The sequence below is a fragment of the Aethalodelphis obliquidens genome, unplaced genomic scaffold, assembly GCF_003676395.1.
Source record: "Aethalodelphis obliquidens isolate GAN/ISIS:26980383/991018 unplaced genomic scaffold, ASM367639v1 scaffold42, whole genome shotgun sequence".
Taxonomy (NCBI): domain Eukaryota; kingdom Metazoa; phylum Chordata; class Mammalia; order Artiodactyla; family Delphinidae; genus Aethalodelphis; species Aethalodelphis obliquidens.
In genome coordinates this window covers 529739-550515 of record NW_020837986.1, presented here as the reverse complement: position 1 = coordinate 550515, position 20777 = coordinate 529739, and the positions used below count along the sequence as shown (strand labels likewise).

General features: G+C 45.4%; 1 protein-coding gene across 1 annotated transcript in view; it reads left to right on the top strand.

Moving 5' to 3' along the window:
• EYA2 (EYA transcriptional coactivator and phosphatase 2) overlaps nt 1–7319 on the top strand; it is a 176685-nt gene extending 169366 nt beyond the window's left edge. The window contains exon 15 of the mRNA XM_027078034.1: nt 4791–7319. Within this exon, the coding sequence (XP_026933835.1) occupies nt 4791–4871 (81 nt within the window). The 3' untranslated portion in view covers nt 4872–7319. The remainder of the gene's footprint in view (nt 1–4790) is intronic.
• The last annotated feature ends 13458 nt before the right edge of the window (nt 7320–20777 follow it).

Genomic DNA, 20777 nt, shown 5'->3' with positions numbered 1-20777 from the left:
CCAAAGGACGTTTCTTAGGGCGGCGTAGCAGATGTTTTGAAATGACCGTTTACTCTCCTGAAATGAAATACTAATGGATAATAAAACCTCCTTATAACCGTAATGTCCAGGAGATCAACATCTGATGATACATCAAAGAGAAATAAGGGAAAGTCATTTATACTCACAGTAACGTGTGCTTCAGTATGTGAACATCTGAGCACAAGATCTCACACCCAAACGTACCGTCACTGAGGATGTGAGCCGACACACACAGGGGGACACAGGTGTGCGGTCTTGGCCATTCACAAAGCCAGCGAGGTGCCGCGGCTGTCACGTGACTGCTCCAGCCTGCGAAGCAACCCACGGAAAGGTTCTGAATAAAACAGACTTCCCCAGTTGACACGGTAATTGCAGCCCTGGGGAAGTTGGGGTTTATTAAAAGCATGAGAAAAATGCTCTATTTATATGTGACAAGTAAAGTGGAGTTAAGGGTCTACACTCAGGTTATTAAGAACGGGTTTGTGCTTAAATATCTGGCAGGACATCTGAAAGTCATTCAGGTGGAAGGTGTGTGGGATGAGGCAGGAGAGCTGCCCCCACCTGCAGTGCCCCCAAATCAGGACGACAGTCAAAAATCACACCCCTAGAAATTGCCAAGTCACCCCCTAACGGGCAGGCTTCTCCTTTGAGACCTGCCGGTCTGGGGTCGCCCTCGCCTAGGGGGCGCTGATGGACGTGCCTCCTTAAGTTCCGTGTCCCGGGCGCCTCCCTCACCTCACCCTACAGCCACCCTGCTTTCACAGAAACAGGTGACCAGGGGAGCGCATTTTGCTCTAAATCCTAGTTCTGCCATTGTTGCCTGTGTGGCCTTCAGCAGATGGCAACGGTCTCTGAGCTGCCTTTTTAATCTGTCACACTTGCCGAGAACAGGCGCGTGGGGCCCAGCAGAGAAACCATGCGTAGTTAGCCCTCAATAGCCTGAAGCTGTGTGAGTACTACTCCCCAGGGCCAGGGGAGGGGAGAAAGCTAAATCCACCTTCAGAAATTCAGGGGTTCCCTCTCCTGGGGAGCCAGCAGAAAAAGAAAACAAGAATGCCAGTTTTCACATAACATGAAAACTCACCGAAATCTCGTTTGCTCAAAGTCCACAGGAGAAGCACGCTGCTAAGACCCGCTGAGGATGTGGATGGGGTGGGCTCCAGCGGGGCCAGGGCTGCCCAGGTTCTGTGGAGTTTGCATTGCCAGAGATGCCAGACAGCAGCTTAAACAGGGGAGAGATTTCTTCGTCTCTCATTAGCTGCCCAGACAGCTGGGACAGCACCAGGGACCCGGGCCCCTTCTGTCTTGTTGCTCTGCCAGTCCCAGTACTGCTCTTTCCACAAAGTCCAAGACGGCTCCTCACCACGCCCACGTCTGCACTCCAGCCACCAGGAAGAAAAAGGGGAAGGACTCCTCTTCCCTTTAAGAGCACAGCTGATATAGGTCAACATCACTGCTTCTCAGACCCCATTGGCCAGATGTGAGTCACATGATCTCACCTTGCCACAAAGGTAGCTGGGAGATGTACCCCTTATTCTCAGCCACCAAGTTCCTAGCAAAAGAAAAAAAAAAGCGTTTTCTGAGAGAAAGGGAAGAAAGGATGTTGGGAGCCACCTGGCAGCCTCCATCCCAGCTGGCATGTGGCAGGGCGGTAACTGGCACCCTACTTAACCCCGGGCCTTAATCACTACTCTTTATTACCGACATCATCATTTTATTTAATCCTCCAACCCCCTCCCCCTGCGAAGTGGGTACCATCCCACTTCATTTTATACGGAACATGTCTGAGACTCAGGTTAATTAATTTACCTACGGTCACACAGCTGGTACATGAAAACTGCTGTGTGTTTTGCTCCAAACGCCTGGCAGGAAGGAGGTGGACTCAGGAGTTTCAAACACTGTCAGTCTGCACCCCTGACCCGGTCAGAAGAGAGTGGAGTCCACCAAAGAAGACTGGGACACACGCCCCGTGCACCAAGCTCCCCTAAAAACCCCCGCAGTGTCTGAAGCAGCAGCCCCAGCCCGTTAGTGAGAAACCCTGTGCACCAGCAGCTCTCCCGGCCTGAGGGATGGCACTCATTAGCCCAGGCCACTGGCCACCTGAGCAGCATGAAATACGGCGACAGGACGAGGGGCTTCAGCTGCTTAAGCTGATGGTGTTGTTCATATCTCCATGCTAGTGGGTCATTTGTCTCCCCGTCTCCAGAAGTGATAAATCTACCCATGCTCTGGAGCCACCAGGCCTGGGAGGGAGACGGCTGAGATAGTCTCTTCCCCTTTGCTCATTTCCTCCCAGAGAAAATGAATTACACTCTTTAAAGAGGGACTGGATTGGCCAGGTGGCAGCCAGCATCCATCTCTGCAGAGAATGAAAGGCTTGGCCGGGGTGAGGGGAGGGTGGGGAAACTGAAAGGCATTAAAGAGATGGCGTCTGTTGCCCATGATGGATAGTCTTCTGCTTCCTCTGGGCAAAAGAGAAAAAGGTGTGTCCATGGAGGGCTTTGCTTGAGAAACTCACCTTCCCGCCTTTCCTCCCTCCCTTCTTTTCATTCCTTCCACGAATATTTATTAAGCGCCCACTGTGTGCCAGGAGCCATGCAAGGCAGCAGTGAATATGACATTTCAAGCTCAAACCCTCCTCAAGGCCTTTGCACTTGCTGTCTTCTACCTCAACTACCTCCCCACACGTTTGCATGGCTCCCTCCTTCGTGTTCTCTGGGTCCTGCTTAAATGTTACCCCCCTAGAGAGGCCTTCCCTGACCCAACTATCAAAAGTGCAGAGCCCCCAGAGGCAGGAAAGGGTCATTGTGCTCCTGGAACCAAAAGGACACCTGTATAGTTTCTACCCTGTGGGCACTGAACCTCAAGGGGCAGCAGAACGACCACAAGAACTTGGGGCAGCCATATGTTCCTCAAGCACCCTCTGTTCACTCAGTAAATAATTGAAGGTCAGTGGCTGTCAAGGAGGCTCAGTATCTTGTAGCTGCAGGTAGCAGAGAACCTATGTAATGAAAACTTAAACACTTGCTCACCTAACAAGATTAGAAGTAGGAACTAACACAATATTGTAAAACAACTATACTCCAATTTAAAAACAAAAGATTACAAGTAGGCGTATCCTAGGTTGTTTCCGTGGGTCTGAAAATTCACCAAGCATCCCTTCCATCATTTTGCTCTAAGTTTCTAACCATCTTTGGCATTTTCTTTTCTGATATTTTGCCTCATGATCCCAAAACAGCTGCCACAGCCCCAGACATCACATACTTATATGTCAGCATCCAAATAAAAAGGGCAAGTAAGGAGGAAGGAGTTCTCCTCAGGTGCCTCTCTCTCTAATCATGGAGGAAAACCTTTCCCAGAAGCCCCCAGCCAACTTCCTCATTGGCTTCAGCGGGTCACAAGTCAGAAGGATACAGGACAAACCCCTGGTAAACAAGGCTAGGGTTGTCATCGCTTGCTTAGACAATCATAACTCATCCCCTACCTCTTGGGCACGGCGCTGCCAAATTCAGGGTTCTGGAAGTAGGAAGAAGGGAGGATGGCTGTTGGACAGGCAACAACTTTAGTCGACGGTCACATTTTCCTGTGATAAACAGGCAGTCAAGTTTTCTCTCTGGAGTCAGACAGACCTCTCTGTGCCTCAGTCTCCTCATCTGTAATATAAGATACACACAGTATACAGAAGTATTATCCCCATTTTACAGACAAGCACCAAAGTAAATTATTTAAGATCACCCAGCTAATGGTGGCAGAACAGAGCTTTGCAAAGGGCACTGAAACATTTAACCCTCACGCTATGGAAGTATCAATATTTTGCAAATTTTGTCTCCACATGAGTGATTTCTTTCCATAATCAGCATAACAGTTCTTTTACACCAATTACAACTTTTGCTGTATCTGCATGCTGCCTGCATGGTTACCTACTTAATGTTTCCCTTTCAATGGATGCACTTATGTTTAAAATTGAAAACTTGATAGCATGACAATAACAGAGCAAGCATCACCTGCTGTAAAGAAAAGGAAAAGATAAAAACGACTCTCTGGGACCAGCCCTATCTGTTCAAATGGAGATTAGTGAGAGTTAGGGAGGGGTTGAAGACACAGTAGCATCTAGTCGAGATTTTCTATCTTTAGTAGCAGGATTGAGAGCACATTTTTAAAACGGAATAGCTTTCTCGCTGTGTGATTTAATTCCATGTCAGCATGCCGCCTAAGACCAGGCTGGTCCCAACAGAGGAGGGAGGGTCAAACAGTCCACATGGCGGACAGTGCAGGATAAGCCAATCAGGATTGGCTCAGGCGGGGTGGGAGAATTGGGAGATTGGGATTGCCATATATACACTACTATGTATAAAATATCAATAGATAACTAATGAGAACCTACTGTACAGCACAGGGAACTCTACTCAGTGCTCTGTGGTGACCTAAATGGGAAGGAAGAAGGGGGTTATACGTATACGTATAGCTGATTCACTTTGCTGTACAGCAGAAACTAACACATTGTAAAGCAACTATACCTCAATCAAAATTAATTTAAAATAAGTAAATAATTTTAAAAAAAAAAACAGACTCAGAAGGAATAGAAAGCATGCCTGGCCACGCAGGGGTCCACCAACGATGTTCTGTGCTCCCGGTTTGGAAAATGCCCACATGCTACAGTGACTCAGTGTGATTTCTCCTAAGGTTCTAACCATGGGCGTGGGATCCAGGGGGGCTGTGGGAAGCACCGCGCAGAGCCGTAACCGTGTGGCTGGTGTTCTGTGTTCCAGCACAACATGCCTTTCTGGCGGATATCCTGCCACGCGGACTTGGAGGCGCTGAGGCACGCCCTGGAGCTGGAGTATTTATAGCAGAACCCGCAGCCTCGCCACCTGCCATCAGAGAGGCAGCCCACCCGCCCAGGCCCTCGGTTTTCCCCACCTCCCCTGCCAGATGCAGGGTCCCTCCCGCCAAGAGGACGTGTCCGGTGACCATCTCAGAAGCTGTCCTTTCAGTCCCAACGCGGGTCCAGAGGAACAAAGTACCCAGCAGTGGCTTTGGAATATTTAACTTTGGGGAAAAGGGCTGGCTCGGAGTCCAGGCTTTTCTGCAAGACTCACAAGCAAGGAATTCCTGATTTGGGGGAGGGCTGGCGATGAGGAGGGGACAGGCTCTTTTTTTTTCTCCACTTTAATTTATGGACTAATCTCATTACTCTGGTATTACGCTCTTGTACCTGTGTTGTTGGTTTTTGTTTTCTCAGCTGGCATGTGGGGCAGTGCACAGCTCTAATTTAAGCCTCTCTGCTCTGAGTTGTGCTTTGAGGGGACAATCATTCTTTGAACAGAGGGAGGCGATTTGGGGCTGTGGGGAAGACTATTGCTTATTTTTGTTTTTAAGGACGTAACCTGATGTCGTGTGGACAGTGCACGTGCCTTATGCTGCCATCTTGTTTTCTAGGAAGAGGGGACCCTGGGGAGGAGGCAGTACTTTGTGACGGAAAAAGGCATTAAATAAAACCACGTTTACATTTTGAAGTGGGGTAGAGTGTCACTACTTTATTACTGCTTTGGAGGCTTCTGAATTTGTTGGTGTTTTCCAGAACCTTTTCAGTTACGGAAGTATAAAATCCGACTCAAACTGCCTTAAGCCAAAGAAAAAAGCAAATCATCTCCAGGAACTTTGGGTAATAACTGTCTTCAGCCATAGCTGGGTCCAGGTGATCGAGTGACTTTCTCCTGTGCAGTTTTACTTCTCGGGCAGGCTCTTCCCTGTGTGGCAAAGGCAGCTCCAAGAATCTTTCGGTAAAACCATACCAGCAGAAAGAGAGCACTTTCTGCACAGGGGCTCTAGCGAAAGCCCCAAGGTTGTGTCAAACCTGAGTCGTGAGCTGCCCATGGAGCTGGATAGGGTTCAATCTCTCATGAGCAGAAAGCTGGGGAGAGCTTGTCTCCCAAAGGAGGAATCAGCGAGCTACTCCTAAAAGAACTGGGGAAAATGGGGGTTGGGATGGAAACTAGAACTGACTTCCATGCCATGGGTAGGACTTTATTTTCCAGCGGATGAGCCCAGGATCCGGTGTAGGGAACAGGGAGGGACATCTGGAGAAGTCCCAAGGACATCTTCAGCTCTGTTGCTGCCCACAGAGTTCCAAGCAGGGCCTCGATCCATTTGATTGGATGCTAAGCCTAACTATAGGCTTCTCCCTCTATTCATGCTGGTGAAATCCAGGGTCACCAGCTGGCTGGCATCCATGTCAGCGGATGACTGGAGTCTCAGAGCTAGAATCTGATAGATGGAAAGTCATCACCAAGGGTGAGACAGACTCCCTGGCGAGGCTCTGAGCTCCCTGGGGGCAGGCGCTGTTGGTTTCGTCTCTGTATTTCCCCAAACCAAGCACGAGTGTCATCCTTGGAATCAGTCTACAGAGTGGATACTGACATAAATTGGAATCCCATTACAGATGACGTGGAAGGAAGGATGAAAGTATAATTGGAATCATAGTTAGGTAACTGGGTGAATGGATACTTGTAAAAATGGCTGAATAGATGTCTAAACGGGTGGGTAGATGGACGGCTGGTTAGATGACTGGGTGCTTGAGTGATCTGAAGGTGGATGTTTAGCAAGGTGACTGGAGAACGGATGGATAAATGGATGGATAATTGTGGGGATGACTAGACGGATAGCTATATAGATTATGAGTGGACGGATGACTGAATTGAAGACTGAATGGTCGTATGGTGAGATGAATGGATAGATAGTTGACGGATGAGTGAATGGTTGCATGGCTTTATGGAAAGATGTATAGATGGTTAAGAGGGTGAGCGAGTGGCTAAATGAATGAATGGATGTTTGAATGAGTAGTTGGATGGAACGACTGATGGTTGATGGGTGATTGACAGTAATACTGTGATGGCTGGATATGTGGGCGCAAGAATGATGCAACAGTTAAATGGATGGATGGTTAAATGGAGGTAAAGAATCCCTAGAGTTAGTTGCCTAGAACATGTGGGTCAGCCTCACTATTACTTGCCTACTTAGATTTTCTGTAATGAGTGGAGGAGTTTTACTGGATGAATTGACTTCTGGCTGGAGTAGAGAAAGGGACTGGAGCAGAACCTCCCAGGGAGTCAGCCATGTGAACGCTCCTGGATCCTCCCTGTCTCCCCATTGTTTGGTACCCCTGCTACTCAGGCACCCACTTGTAATCATGCGCTATCCAGGCCTCCCTTTCCGCCACCATCAAAACCTGCTGTCAGAAAAAATTCTGTTTAGGGAGATTGGTTCAAGATGGCAGAGTAGAAGGACGTGCTCTCACGCCCTCTTGCAAGAACACCAGAATCACAACTAATTGCTGAACAATCATCAACAGGAAGACACTGGAACTCACCAAAAAAAGATACCCCACATCCAAAGACAAAGGAGAAGCCACAGTGAGATGGCAGGAGGGGTGCAATCACAATAAAATCAAATCCCATAACTGCTGGGTGGGTGACTCACAAACTGGAGAACACTTATACCACAGAAGTCCACCCACTAGAATGAAGGTTCTGAGCCCCACGTCAGGCTTCACAACTTGGGGGTCCGGCAGCAGGAGGAGGAATTCCTAGAGAATCAGACTTAGAAGGCTAGCAGGATTTGATTGCAGGACTTTGACAGGACTGGGGGAAACAGAGACTCCACTCATGGAGGGCACACACAAAGTAATGTGCGCATCGGGACCCAGGGGAAGAAGTGACCACATAGGAGACTGAACCAGACCTACCTGCTGGTGTTGGAGGGTCTCCTGCAGAGGCAGGAGGTGGCTGTGTCTCACCATGAGGACAAGGACACTAGCAGCAGAAGTTCTGGTAATAATCCTTGCCATGAGCCCTCCCAGAGTCCACCATCAGCCCCACCAAAGAGCCCAGGTAGGCTCCAGTGCTGGGTCGCCTCAGGCCAAACAACCAACAGGGAGGGGACTCAGCCCCACCCATCTGCAGACAAGCAGATTAAAGTTTTACTGAGCTCTGCCCACCAGAGCAAGAGCCAGCTCTACCCACCACCAGTCCCTCCCATCAGAAAACTTGCACAAGCCTCTTAGATAGCCTCATCCACCAGAGGACAGACAACAGAAGCAAGAAGAACTACAACCCTGCAGCCTGTGGAACAAAAGCCACATTCACAGAAAGATAGACAAGATGAAAAGGCAGAGGGCTATGTACCAGATGAAGGAACAAGATAAAACCACAGAAAAACCACCAAACGAAGTGGAAATAGGCAACCTTCCAGAAAAAGAATTCAGAATAATGATAGTGAAGATGATCCAGGACCTCGGAAAAAGAATGGAGGCAAAGATTGAGAAAGATTGAGAAGATGCAAGACCTAGAAGAATTAAAGAACAAACAAACAGAGATGAACAATACAATAACTGAAATGAAAAATACACTAGAAGGAATCAATAGCAGAATAACTGAGGCAGAAGAACGGATAAGTGACCCAGAAGACAGAATGGTGGAATTCACTGCTGTGGAACAGAATAAAGAAAAAAGAATGAAAAGAAACGAAGACAGCCTAAGAGACCTCTGGGACAACATTAAACGTAACAACATTCGCATCATAGGGGCCCCAGAAGGAGAAGAGAGAGAGAAAGGACCCGAGACAATATTTGAAGAGATTATAGTCGAAAACTTCCCAAACATGGGAAAGGAAACAGCCACCCAAGTCCAGGAAGCGCAAAGAGTCCCATACAGGATAAACCAAAGGAGAAACACGCCAAGACACATAGTCATCAAATTGGCAAAAATTAAAGACAAAGAAAAATTACTGAAAGCAGCAAGGGAAAAATGACAAATAACATACAAGGGAGCTCCCATAAGGTTAACAGCTGATTTCTCAGCAGAAACTCTACAAGCCAGAAGGGAGTGGCATGACATATTTAAAGCGATGAAAGGGAAGAACCTACAACCAAGATTACTCTATCCAGCAAGGATCTCATTCAGATTCGACGTAGAAATCAAAAGCTTTACAGACAAGCAAAACCTAAGAGAATTCAGCACCACCAAACCAGCTCTACAACAAATGCTAAAGGAACTTCTCTAAGTGGGAAACACAAGAAAAGGACCTACAAAAACATACCCAAAACAATTAAGAAAATGGTAATAGGAACATACACATAGATAATTACCTTAAACATGAATGGATTAAATGCTCCAACCAAAAGACACAGGCTCGCTGAATGGATACAAAATCAAGACCCATATATATGCTGTCTACAAGAGACCCACTTCAGACCTAGGGACACATACAGACTGAAAGTGAGGGGATGGAAAAAGATATTCCATGCAAATGGAAATCCAAAGAAAGCTGGAGGAGCAATACTCATATCAGATAAAATAGATTTTAAAATAAAGAATGTTAGAAGAGAAATGGAAGGACACTACATAATGATCATGGGATCAATCCAAAAAGAAGATATAACAATTATAAATATATATGCTCCCAACAAAGGAGCACCTCAATACATAAGGCAACTGCTAACAGCTACAAAAGAGGAAATTGACAGTTACACAATAATAGTGGGGACGTTTAACACCTCACTTACACCAATGGACACATCATCCAAACAGAAAATTACTAAGGAAACACAAGCTTTAAATGACACAATAGGGCTTCCCTGGTGGCGCAGTGGTTGAGAGTCTGCCTGCCGATGCAGGGGACATGGGTTCGTGCCCCAGTCTGGGAAGATCCCACATGCCGCGGAGCAGCTGGGCCTGTAAGCCATGGCTGCTGAGCTTGCGCATCCGGAGCCTGTGTTCCGCAACGGGAGAGGCCACAACAGTGAGGGGCCCACGTACCGCAAAAAAAATGACATAATACGCCAGATAGATTTAATTGATATTTAGAGGACATTCCATTCAAAAACAGCAGATTACACTTTCTTATCAAGTGCACATGGAACATTCTCCAGGATAGATCACATCTTGGGTCACAAATCAAGCCTCAGTATATTTTAGAAAATTGAAATCATATCAAGCATCTTTTCTGACCACAACGCTGTGAGATTAGAAATCAGTTACAGGGAAAAAAACATAAGAAGCACAAACACATGAAGGCTAAACAATACGTTACTAAATAACCAAGAGATCACTGAAGAAATCAAAGAGGAAATCAAAAAATACTTAGAGACAAATGACAATGAAAACACAACGATCCAAAACCTATGGGATGCAGCAAAAGCAGTTCTAAGAGGGAAGTTTATAGCTCTACAAGCCTACATCAAGAAACAAGAAAAACCTCAAACAAACAATCTAAACTTACACCTAAAGGAACTAGAGAAAGAAGAACGAACAAAACCCAAAGTTAGAAGAAGGAAAGAAATCATAAAGAGCAGAGCAGAAATAAATGAAATAGAAACAAAGAAAACAATAGCAAAGATCAATAAAACTAAAAGCTGGTTTTTTGAGAAGATAAACAAAATTGATAAACCATTAGACAGACTCATCACGAAAAAGAGGGAGAGGACTCAAATCAGTAAAATTTGAAATGAAAAAGGAGAAGTTGCAACAGACACCACAGAAATACAAAGCATCCTAAGAGACTACTACAAGCAACTCTATGCCAATAAAATGGACAACCTGGAAGAAACGGACAAATTCTTACAAAGGTATAACCTTACAAGACTGAACCAAAAAGAAATAGAAAATATGAATAGACCAATCACAAGTGATGAAATTGAAGCTGTGACTAAAAATCTTCCAACAAACAAAAGTCTAGGACCAGATGGCTTCACAGGTGAATTCTATCAAACATTTAGAGAAGCGCTAACACCCATCCTTCTCAAAGTCTTCCAAAATATTGCAGAGGAAGGAACACTCCCAAACTCATTCTATGAGGCCACCATCACCCTGATACCAAAACCAGAAAAAGATACCACCAAAAAAGAAAATTACAGACCAATATCACTGATGAAGATAGATGCAAAAATCCTCAATAAAATACTAGCAAACGGAATCCAACAACACATTAAAAGGATCATACACCATGATCAAGTGGGATTTAACCCAGGGATGCAAGGATTCTTCAATATACACAAATCAATCAATGTGATACACCATATTAACAAATTGAAGAATAAAAACCATATGATCATCTTAATAGATGCAGAAAAAGCTTTGGACAAAATTCAACACCCATTTATGATAAAAACTCTCCAGAAAGTGGGCATAGAGGGAACCTACCTCAAAATAATAAAGGCCATATACAACAAACCCACAGCAAACATCATTCTCAATGGTGAAAAACTGAAAGCACTTCCTCTAAGATCAGGAACAAGACTAGGATGTCCACTCTCACCACTATTATTCAACATAGTTTTAGGAGTCCTAGCCACGGCAATCAGAGAAGAAAAAGAAATAAAAGGAATACAAATTGGAAAAGAAGAAGTAAAACTGTCACTGTTTGCAGATGACATGATACTACACATAGAGAATCCTAAAGATGCCACCAGAAAACTACTAGAGCTAATCAATGAATTTGGTAAAGCTGCAGGATACAAAATTCATGCACATAAATTTCTCGCATTCCTATACACTAATGATGAAAAATCTGAAAGAGAAATTAAGGAAACACTCCCATTTACCACTGCAACAAAAAGAATAAAATACCTAGGAATAAACCTACCTAGGGAGACAAAAGACCTGTATGCAGAAAACTATAAGACACTGCACTGATGAAAGAAATTAAAGATGATACAAACAGATGGAGAGATATAACATGTTCTTGGCTTGGAAGAATCAATATTGTGAAAATGACTAAACCACCCAAAGCAATCTACAGATTTAATGCAAGCCCTATCAAATTACCAATGGCATTTTTTACAGAACTAGAACAAAAAATCTTAAAATTTGTATGGAGGCACAAAAGACCCCGAATAGCCAAAGTAGTCTTGAGGGAAAAACACGGAGCTGGAGGAATCAGACTCACTGACTTCAGACTACACTACAAAGCTACAGTAATCAAGACAATATGGTACTGGCACAAAAACAGAGATATAGATCAATGGAACAGGATAGAAAGCCCAGAGATAAACCCACGCAACTATGATCAACTAATCTATGACAAAGGAGGCAAGGATATACAATGGAGAAAAGACAGTGTCTTCAATAAGTGGTGCTGGGAAAACTGAACAGCTACATGTAAAAGAATGAAATTAGAACACTCCCTAACACCATACACAAAAATAAATTCAAAATGGATTAGAGACCTAAATGTAAGACCGGACACTATAAAAGTCTTAGAGGAAAACATAGGAAGAACACTCTGACATAAATCACTGCAAGATCTTTTTTGATCCACCTCCTAGAGTAATGGAAATAAAAACAAAAATAAAGGAATGGGACCTAATGAAACTTAAAAGCTTTTGCACAGCAAACGAAACTACAAACAAGATGAAAAGACAACCCTCAGAATGGGAGAAAATATTTGCAAACGAATCAATGGACAAAGGATTAATGTCCAAAATATATAAACAGCTCATGCAGCTCAATATTAAAAAAAAAAAAACCCAATCCAAAAATGGGCAGAAGACCTAAATAGACACTTCTCCAAAGAAGACATACAGATAGCCAAGAAGCACATGAAAAGCTGCTCAACATCACTAATTATTAGAGAAATGCAAATCAAAACTACAATGAGGTTATCACCTCACACCAGTTAGAAAGGGCATCATCAGAAAATCTACAAACAACAAATGCTGTAGAGGGAGGGTGTGGAGAAAAGGGAACCCTCTTGCACTGTTGGTGGGAATGTAAATTGATACAGCCACTATGGAGAACAGTATGGAGGTTCCTTAAAAAACTAAAAATAGAATTACTCTATGACCCAGCAATCCCACTACTGGGCATATACCCAGAGAAAACCATAATTCAAAAAGACACATGCACCCCAATGTTCACTGCAGCACTACTTACAATAGCCAGGTCATGGAAGCAACCTAAATGCCCATCGACAGATGAATGGATAAAGAAGATGTGGTACATATATACAATGGAATGTTACTCAGCCATAAAAAGGAACCAAATTGAGTCATTTGTACAGACGTGGATGGATCTAGAGACTGTCATACAGAGTGAAGTAAGTCAGAAAGAGAAAAACAAATGTCGTATATTAACGCATATATGTGGAACCTAGAAAAACAGTACAGATGAACCGGTTTGCAGGGCAGAAATTGAGACACAGATGTAGAGAACAAATGTATGGACACCAAGGGGGGAAAGTGGCGGGAGGTTGTGGGGGGATGAATTGGGAGATTGGGATTGACATGTATACACTAATATGTATAAAATCGATAACTAATAAGAACCTGCTGTATAAAAAAATAAAATTCAAAAAAAATTCTGTTTAGAGTTTAATAAAGAGTAAATTACCTATAAAAAAGAAATTTTATTTTAATAGGTTTCCATTCGAGGCACTAAATAGCAGACTCTCAGCCATCCACACAGGAAGAGGCTTGGGGTGAAACAGACCTGCCCCTTAATCCTGAAATTAACTGCCTAGGCGGTCAACTACTTCTCTGTTGTGATGACCAACTGTCAAAGGCTGGTGCTGACAGTCCACAGTCTGCAAGGTGTTTTACTCTGAATTCTAGATGACTCAGAGCTGCCAGTGGGCATGGACAGTGTCTTTCTCAGTCTGTAACAGAGATAGCAATTCATGTATGTTGGATGATGGATGGATGGATGGATGGATGGAAGACAGATGCATGCATGCATGCATGCATGGATAGATGGACAGCTAAGATTCAGTGGTCCCAGGCTGCTTTCCTTCACAGTTTCCCCAGCAGTATCTTGCAGCTCTCTAGAACATTCTTAGAAGTAGAGTAACTGGACTATGGCGTCACTCCCAAAGAAAAACTCTTGGCCTCCCAGAAGTCTGAACATTGACTCCAGAACTTCCTGGCCAGCTCAGCAGGATAGAGAACCAAAGAAGTCTTCAGGTCAACCTCTGGGGCTGAAGGCATTTGCCTGTCAAGGGATTTGGAAGTCAGAGAGCTACCATTGTGATTTTTTCCAATTGCAAAGGACACAAATACAGGGCTTCCCTGGTGGCGCAGCGGTTGAGAGTCCGCCTGCCGATGCAGGGGACACGGGTTCGTGCCCCGGTCCGGGAGGATCCCACATGCCGCGGAGCGGCTGGGCCCGTGAGCCATGGCCGCTGAGCCTGCTCATCCGGAGCCTGTGCTCCGCAACGGGAGAGGCCACAACAGTGAGAGGCCCGCGTACCACGAAAAAAAAAAAAAGGACACAAATACAATCAAAGGAGCTTAAAAAACAGAAGTCTTTGGCTTACTTGACTGAAAGGTTCAGGAATGTGTGATCTCAGATCCCATCACCACCACCACCCCAAATGCAGAATTCGAGATGTCTTTAAATTTTTTTTAATTTGGTCTCTTTCTCTCTATCCCTGGATTCTGTTTCCTCTAATTTGGCTTCATTTGTAGGCAATAATCCATATGCTTGGAACAGAAGCTGTGGCAGGAATGATTCAACAAAGATTCCATTGATAAAGTATTGCTTAATTCTTAAAAGGATAACTTTAGGAAAGATAGGTTAAATTTATTATGTGAGTTTAAAATGTCCTTATGGTTTAAATATTTTGAGTTGGTTCCTCCTTAGTTACTTACAGCCAAAAGCATCTCAACTTTATATAGCACACAGTAAATAATGTTATTAGTAAGTAGTAGTATCATATCACATGGGCTCATATTTCTACTCAGGAAATCAATCACTCATGTTACCAACTAGACCAGGCATTTTTTTCCATCAGATATTCATTGAGCATCTACAAGGCACCAGCAGTGTCCCAGGCACAACAGACACAAATTTGAATAAGACATTGTCCTTGCAAAAAAAATTTGATAAATTTGACCACCTTAAAGAAACATTATTAAAAAACATAAGTAGAGACAAAAGCCAAATTGAAATTCAAATCACAGACAAGAGCAAGAGTTAATCCCTGTAATATATAAAGAGCTCTTAGAAATAAATAGGCCAACAACCAAATAAAAAATTGTCAAAGGCCATGAACAGGCATTTTATATATTTTTCAAAATATAACTGATTCCTAAACTTATAAAAAGATGCTCAACCTTACTCATAATAAGAGAAATGCAAATACATCGATACCATTTTTTTCATCAGATTGACAAAAATTTGAAAGTTTTATGACTCACAGTACTGGTGGAGCTGTGCGGCTTCATGCATTGCTTGTGGAAGCTGAACTTGGTACAAATCCTAAGGAGGGAAAGTTGGCAACGTTTATCCAATTTGTAAGTTTGACCCAGCAATTCCACTTCTGAGACTCTATCTACAGATATATTTACGTAAGTATGAAAATTCTGCACAGAGTTATTTTCTACAACACTGTTTCTAACAGCAAAGAATGAAAACAACCCAAATATCCATCAGTAGTGGACTGATTAAATGGAAATATACATGATGGAATATTATGCAGCCATAAAAAAGAACAAGACCAGTCCCTATGGATCAATTTGTAAAGATCTAAATATATCACTAAGTTAAGAACAATTGTAGAACCGGGTGTGTTGCATGCCACCTTTTGTGTGAAAAGGGAGAAAAAATAAGAAATATTTGCAAGAAACTTTGGAAGGATATATGGGACAACAAAACAGTGACCCTCAGGGGGCTATCAGACACATGGATGACAAGTAGGAGAGTGCCTTATTCATATATTGAACTTTGCGAATGGATTACCGTAAGAACATCTTGAAGGTCAGGTGTCAGTTCTGGAGACTTCTCTGTCAATAGCCCATTTCCCTTGGGGGCCTGTTTCTAGGCAGTTTCCCCCAAACGACAACACTCACCCTTTCACTCTGTGCCTCATGGTGCTGGTGCAAAGGCTGAGGAAGACTGTTCTGGAAATCAGGCGACCTCGTTCTCGCTCCATCCCAGGAAGCCTCACCCCCACTGAGCCACCATTGCCAAAAGCAGGGTCTCAGTGGTCCAAGTCAGGGACTCTATCATGTTTCAGGGCAGCTGTGCTACATCCATTCCTCTACTCTGCCGGATGAAGCCCACTTACCAGGCGCTCTTCTCGGCTTCTGGAAGCAGAGGTGAAAACACACAGAAGCATCCCAACTCTCATGAACCCGAGGTCACAGGCTTGCTCTCCTGCCTGAGCCACAACCCAAGTTCCCTTCCAAAAGCCGCCCAGAGGTCGAGAGAGATGGGGCCATGGGACCCTCAGTGGGGAGGGGAAGGTGGGCCTTGGAGGCCTAAGTAAGCCAACTTCAAAGGGGATCCTGAGAACATCCTTTGGAACGAGATCACAGTATCCATCCGGTGAAACATTCAGGGTCCACAACTGGCCCCTGGGCTCCTCCAGGGGTAAACACAGAGGGTCTTCTTCTTGAGTGAGATTTTGGCTTTCACAATACACAGCGAGGCAGTGTTCTGTCAACGGTGAGGGCTGCTTTCCTCCCCAGACACTGGCTGAGTCCAGAAGGAGACACTGGGGTGTTGCGGTGCAATCGGAACAGCACGGGGGCACAATGGACAGTCTGGTCACCTCTGAGGAGGGGACACCTGAGCTCAGACCTGGATGATGAGAAAAGCCAGGGAAAGCATTCCAGGGAGAATTTCCAGGCAAGCAAAACTTCCGAGCTGGGCGGAAAGAAAGGCCGGAGTGGCTGGAGGACAAAGGCCAGGTCAATGCCAGGCCAGATCTGGTTGGACCCCTTTGGCTGTGGACTTTTGATTTCATTGGAGTTTGGATTTTATTCCAAATCCAGCGAGAAGACACCAGAGAGTTTCAAGCAGGAGGAGGGCATAATCTGGCTTATATTTTTAAAAATCACCCTGGCTGCTGCGTGGGGAATGATTTAGAGGGGGGAGGATAGAGGCAAGGCATATCCGATCAGGGGCTTCCCTGGAGGACCAGTGGTTACGAGTCCGCGCTTCCACTGCAGGGGGCACGGGTTCGATCCCTGGTCAGGGAACTAAGGTCCCTCATGACGCATGGTGTGGCCAAAAACACAAAACTGGTCATGGGATTTCTCGTGAACTTGAAGGTATTTTCTCATTTTATAACCTACACACATTTTACTGCACCAAGCTCAAGTGTGCATCGTGATGTGTTTTTACACATGATTACACTTGGGTAACCACCCCCCAGATCAGGATGGACGACGTCTCCAGGTGCCCAAAAGGGCCCCCATGGTCCTTCCCAGCCTCTACCAGCCTTCCACCACTCTGAATTCTGTCACCCAGATCTACAAGTTCCTATAAACGGGTCCATACAGAATGCAGCCTGGTTTCTTCACTCACAATGATTTTGAGACGCTTCTAGGATGTTGCCTGGATTGATAGTTCATTCTGGGTAAAGGACAATTTGAGTTGAGAGCACCCGTCCATTCTCCCCCCAGCGCTGTCAGCCCCCGTGATGATGCCAGCTCAGCACCCGAGAAGCTATGCTTACCAATGACCACCAGAGGGCAGTGCGACCACTCCGCTGGCCCAAGCTGCCCGCAGGTGCCACCTGAAGTCATGCCTGGAAACAACACTGCAAGGATTCCGGAAGCATCTCCTTCGGACTGAGCCCTTGCTTCAGGGCTTGCTTCTCTGAAATTGCAGCGCCATCGACGATGTGTTCAGGCCCAAGAGTTAAGGATTAATTGACCGGCTGCAGCCACCATGGGGCTCCCAGTAGAGAGCAGCATGGTGGCCTCAGAGCCATCAGCAACCACAGGGCCAGGAAGCACTTCTTCCCACACTCAGCCCAACTTTAAAAGTCAGCTGCTCTAATGGTTCACAGTACCATTGTCATAATAGTTTAAACTGTTGGACAAAATGTTGGGATTTCTTTTTATATCCAGAAGTTCATTCAAGGATGGGAGATAAGCCAGCTCCGGCCAAATACTAATTTTAAAATTCAACCATAAGTATTTGGCCAAAAATGAGTATTTGGTGAACTCTGGTTGCAGGGGAGGGGGTGTCTCTTTGCCCTTCTTGCTGCCTCCCCACTCCACGGCATCAGGACCGCAGAAGCCCAGCCCTCCCCTCTCTCGGCCCTTGGATCCTACTGACCACCTGGTGTGGCTGAATGGGGAGCTGCACACACAAGCCCGGCTTCTAACATTTATTAAACGCCTACTGTGTCCCAGGCACCGGGCTAAGCCCTTGACCTGCATTAGCTCCTTTCATCCTTACAGCCATGCCAGGTGCTGTCTGGAGAGGAGGGAGAGCAGGTGGTTAAGACATGGACCTGGGGTCAAATCCCAGCTCTTCCTTTACTGTTTGTAGGAACTTCACCTCTCTGAACCTCAGCTTTCTCAGCTGTAAAATGGGGGTGACAAGAGAACCCACCTCACAGATTGGTTGCCAGCACTGAATGCATTCAGACATGAACAACGCCTTTTGTTTGAAAGCCACTTTTTTGGTCACTCCACAATAAGAAATGCATATTATATTGAGACCCAGTCTAACATAGATACATGTGTGTGCATATAAATACAGGTGTATGTATATTGTGTGTGTATAACTAAGATGTTTCACAAAGCAATGCTGACCCATAATACTATGATACGTCCTCTTATTGTCTTTTTTTTTTTTTCTTATTTTCCATTCTGTGCTGTTTTTGTTTTAAATGATGTGTGTCACAATCCACTCAATCAATTCCATGACCCACTGTTTGGAAAATACTGGTTTAGAAAAAGGCCCGGCAAACCATGTTGTTTGCAGAAGTCCCATTTTACAGAAGGGGGAAACTGAGGCCCAGAGTGTTGTGGCTTGCCTATGACCTCACAGCCAGAAGGCTGGCAGAGTTCAGACTCCAACCCAGGATCTCTGACTCCTAAATTAAGGCTCTTCAGTACGAGATGCAAACTGGCAGCTCGCACGCCAGATCCACCGCACAGATAAGTTTGATTATCAATATGTTCTCAAAATTTGATCAAACTATATAGAACTTGGGAGATGTAACTCAAAATCTAAATTTTCAACGTCCCCCTAAAAAAAAAAAAAAAAAAGAGCAATCTGGCAACATGGGGCCTGCATGTACACGTGATCAGCAAGAGCCTCACCCGCAGGTGCCCCTTTGAGCTGCTCTCCAGGCTCGCCCATCTGCCAGTCTCCACCATGCCCTGTTGTGTCCCTGACACCGAGGCCAAGCGTCAGTTGTCATTTATCATCACACATGCCAGCTGCTTTTTTCATAGTGGAGAAATATTTTTCTATCAAAGAAGGAAAAACAAAAACTAAACCAAGGAACCAACATGTTTCAAGGGGGAAAAAATAGATACACAAATGTCTTCTCACATATTTAAATACAAAGAAAACATGTCTATGTCAACTTTATTCCCAACCTGTTTCACTGATTTCTATTCCCTGACTTGTCCAGGAAGCAGAGTTTGTAACCCCCATCTTAACCACTACCCTTTATCTACCTCTGTCTGTTTGGTCCACAGTTGTATTCCCAGCACCTGACACTGCTTAGCCAAGAAAAGATGCCTAATTAAGAACGAAAGAAAGAGTGAGTAAGTGGCTTTTCTACAAAAGCTTCTCCAATATTAACAAATATACAGGGACTTCCCTGGCAACCCAGTGATTATGACTCCGCACTTCCACGGCAGGGGGCCCAGGTTCGATCCCTGGTCAGGGAATCAAGATTCCTGCATGCTATGCTGCACAGCCCAAAAAACCAAATATATGGTAATGGTTAGGAGCAGGCATTTTTTGGTCAACAGACAGCTCAAGCCCCACTGCTGCCACTAACTAGCTGTGTGACTTCAGGCAGCTTCCTCAGTCTCTCTGGGCCTGATATCCTCAGCTGCAAAATGCAGGTTATTAGGGTGCCATGTACATAAACGAACAGGAGTGTGAAAGATGCTGAATCAATGGAAGTTTCCTTCTCCTCCTTCAGTTCACCAAGGTGAACTGAGGTCAGTACTTGATTGTGTTAACAAGTTGTCCGGTACCCAAGTGACCTGGCCTTGGATTATCTGCTGGGCCAAGGAGGCAACGGTTTCCCATTAACATCACGCCCTGAAAAGAGAGCCCTGGGTAGGGAAAGCCCTGGGCCAGATGGCAAAGCCAAGGGTTTGATCCCCAGGCACATCTCTGGGTGAAAACTCGCTTTTTCAACACCCAACCATTCCTCCCGCTGCTTACCTTCCTGAAGAGGCTGGAAAGCTGAAAATTCAATTTCCGAGACTGCCTTGCAGCCAGGGGTCTGCGCGTTTAAGGGCCTACCAATCAGCTGTGTCCACAACACACCTGGACTTCTGCTGAGTTAAGAGAGTTGAAAGGGCTGGGCATGGGGCACCAGGCTGCAGGTTTAAACCACGGCAAAGCGGCCGTGGGTCTGGCCCCAGAAGCTGACTCAGCAGTGATGCCTCCTGTTCCTGGGGCAGCAGTGGTTCCCGTGGAGCCCAGTCCTGCAGTGTGGCTCCTTCAGCCCTCCCTGTGATGCTGTAAATACTCATAACGTGTCAGTCACACGCCATCAGGATCCGGCCCACGTCCTTGGGGTAGTTTATTCCGAGAGTAAGACCTTACGCGTTAACTGTGGGAGGAGGTACAGAAGTGAGGTCTGAAAAGGGACTTCTGGAGCCACGAACTGGGCCATCTGAGAGGCCGCGGGGTCTGTCTAGCCGCCAAAGTGAGGCTGCAGAGGGGTACTAGTAGAGAAATCGATGGGGAACCATTACCTCTGCAGCCAAATGTCCAGGGACAGGCGAGGTGCTGATGCCCAGGAGTCAGGAGGAAGAGCTGGATGCAGCC